Here is a 2,547-nt window from a genome sequence, read left to right on the forward strand (position 1 = left end):
TTACAGGAGGGACCTCTCTCTACGTTTTGGTAGATTACCTATTAAGTTGGGGCTGGTGGTCGCAGGGAGTCCATTAGGAACCGACCTAAACCGACCCCCCCCAGATCAGTGGAGGAAAACGATACAACAGATCATGGTGGGATTTGTTGCATCTCCTGACCCAACCGACCAAGGGCGAGGGTGGTTAGCGACGCCGGGTGGCTTGCGTTGAGGGCAGATAACAGCCTCGTTACTCCACCAAAACGGACTCCACGGATCCCTGTTGGGGGGTGGGCTCTGTTTCTCCGGGGAATTCTGGGTGGTCTTGTGACGCGTCCGAAGATCTTTCGTTGTAATCCGTCAGGTCGTTGCCGTAAGACTCCAACGTCTGCTCCGCCCGGTGACCGAACCTCGGGGACCGGTTGACCTTGAGCGGCTTGGTTTTGTGGGCGCACGGGTGTTCCAGCAGCTGGTTCCGCCTCGTAAATTTGTGTCCGCACGACACGCAGCTGAATTTCCTTTTCCTCAGGAACGAGAAGTTGCAGTTTAATTCTAAGGGGTCGGCATCTTTCGACAAAAAAGACAGGTTCGACGACTGGAGCGGCTCGTCGTTCCTGTTGAGAAGGAGGCTTCCAAGCCGGTAACTTTCCGCGTCCTCCATGGTGTCCGGCACGGGGCGGACCTCGCCCAGGTCGTCGCCCTCTAGAATGGACGAAGGGACCCCGAACGGAAGAGACTGAGATACGTGGATGTGTAGGTGGTCTCGTAAGCTAAGACGGGACTGGAAGTTTTCACCGCAGTAGTGGCACGAGTGCGCCCGACTCCCGTCCTTCAGAAAGCCTGCTTCTGAACCTTCCGGAGACGAAACGGATCGTTCCGGTGAGGAAACCGCTTCGGGTTCTGGAGCCTCCTGCTTGATGGACGCCGTCGTCTTCTGGATCTCCTCCATGGACTTCACGGCAGCCGGACCGGGAAAAGGGGAGCTCTGTTGTTCCGGCCCGACGCCTTCCAGCCCAATGGCGAGAGACAGCTGCAGATGGGGGTGCTCCCCTTGCATGGTGGACCGTGCCGCGTTTGAAGGGTGGTCCCTGATATCGATCGACTCCTTTGGTAATTTCTGGGTCGTCGAGATCTGAATGCCATATAAATTGGAGGAATGTAGCGTTTCCGACGGTTTCGCTCGACGCGGCTCTTTGGGCGACGCCGGAAAGAGGTTTGCGTGGAGAAATCGGACTCCTTCCTCCAGTCGGAACTGATCCACCATTTGCTTCGGGGTCTTTCCGGTGTACATAACATGCAGAAGATAGCTGAAGACGTCGGGCTGAATATCTGTCGGCTGGATTTTTATACATTCACTAAAAAAAACAAAACCCAAACAGTTGAATAAGTCGTTAGCACTCCAGGTAATTAGCAGTCAACACAAAGACCAAGGGTCTATTCATGAAGGGTGAAGTCGGCACAATGACAGCTCTAAGAACTTTCATTCCAGGGTATTCCGGACAACACATTTGAAGTCTCCCCGAGATGTTCAACTCATTGGAAGCTCTAGAGCAGGAGCGTCCAACCTGCGGCCCTCCAGCTGCTGCAGGACTACATCTCCCAGAATGCTCTTTCAGCGAAGGAGCTGGTTGAGGAGTATGGGAGATGTAGTCCTGCAGCAGCTGGTGGGCCGCCGGTTGGACACGCCTGCTCTAGAGCTTCATATCTAGAAATTCTGTGTCCAGAATGTTCAGATAAGATGTTTTTGGTTTCTCAGTTATTTGTTGAAGAACGTGACAATGGGTTTTGTTCGAATGACGGACCAACAAAGCGGCATCAGATAAACCTGCGATCAGACCTAGACTGGTGAATGAAGATCATCTTGAAGTAGCTTGAGAAGGCCGCGAGCACCGCTCTGTGGGCTTTGAAATAGACGTCCCCGATGGCCACCGTGCAGTCGCAGAGGAAGCCAAACTCTCGCTGCAGGTTCAGCTGCTGAAGCAACGCAAGGCTGTGGCTGGAAGCGTCCATCCTTCCTGAAAACAACGCAACAGAACCTCGTCACAAAACCCTTCAATCTCAAACAGCGAGATTTTGTTTCAGGGGAGGGGGGTTCAGGTGGAACACGGAATCGCTGGCATCACGGGGACCTTTATAAACTTTCTGACCCGGAGACTCTTATATTAACCGTTTAATAGCCCATCAAAAAAAAGTCCTATGCCCGTGACTTGTTGTTACGACGAAGCCCGGACAGGCAGAAGAATCATTATCTGGACTGATTTGTTGCACTACGGAATATGACGGCGCTATATAAAACAATAAATGATAGAAAGTCCGGTCGTACAATACGTGTCGTAATCTGTTATGATAACTAAACATTTACATTTAAAATAAAGGCTACGGATCCTATCACGTGAATGACACAGGGTCAGCTTTTTAGGGTTTCCCCTACGTTCGGGTTTTTTATACAGAAGGATCGAATTCCGTGACGTGCAGATCCCAAACGCCGAGATTAACTCAGATCGGAATCTCTGGAATCAACGGGAAGATTCTGAAAGTAAACGTTGATTGCGTGGATTCCAAAATCTC

At 51.6% G+C, this 2,547-nt stretch overlaps 1 protein-coding gene across 1 annotated transcript; it reads right to left on the reverse strand.

The window, feature by feature from the left end:
- Positions 1 to 225: 225 nt before the first annotated feature.
- On the reverse strand, positions 226 to 2,023 carry ZBTB25 (zinc finger and BTB domain containing 25). Its single transcript, XM_053475347.1, has 2 exons — positions 1,817 to 2,023; positions 226 to 1,334 (listed from the first exon to the last, which is right to left on the reverse strand). Exons 1-2 carry the CDS (start codon positions 1,987 to 1,989, stop codon positions 230 to 232), a joined length of 1,278 nt encoding a protein of 425 aa, XP_053331322.1. The 5' UTR covers positions 1,990 to 2,023; the 3' UTR covers positions 226 to 229.
- Between the last annotated feature and the right edge of the window lie 524 nt (positions 2,024 to 2,547).

This window comes from Spea bombifrons, chromosome 9 (genome assembly GCF_027358695.1).
Source record: "Spea bombifrons isolate aSpeBom1 chromosome 9, aSpeBom1.2.pri, whole genome shotgun sequence".
In the NCBI taxonomy this organism is placed as follows: domain Eukaryota; kingdom Metazoa; phylum Chordata; class Amphibia; order Anura; family Pelobatidae; genus Spea; species Spea bombifrons.

Coding starts and splice junctions, on each gene's coding strand:
- ZBTB25 (XM_053475347.1), bottom strand. CDS start 1,989: ATGGACGCTTCCAGCCACAGCCTTGCGTTGCTTCAGCAGCTGAACCTG. Junction 1,335..1,816: donor ATCTTCATTCACCAGTCTAG/GTCTGATCGCAG, acceptor TGTTTTTTTTAG/TGAATGTATAAAAATCCAGC.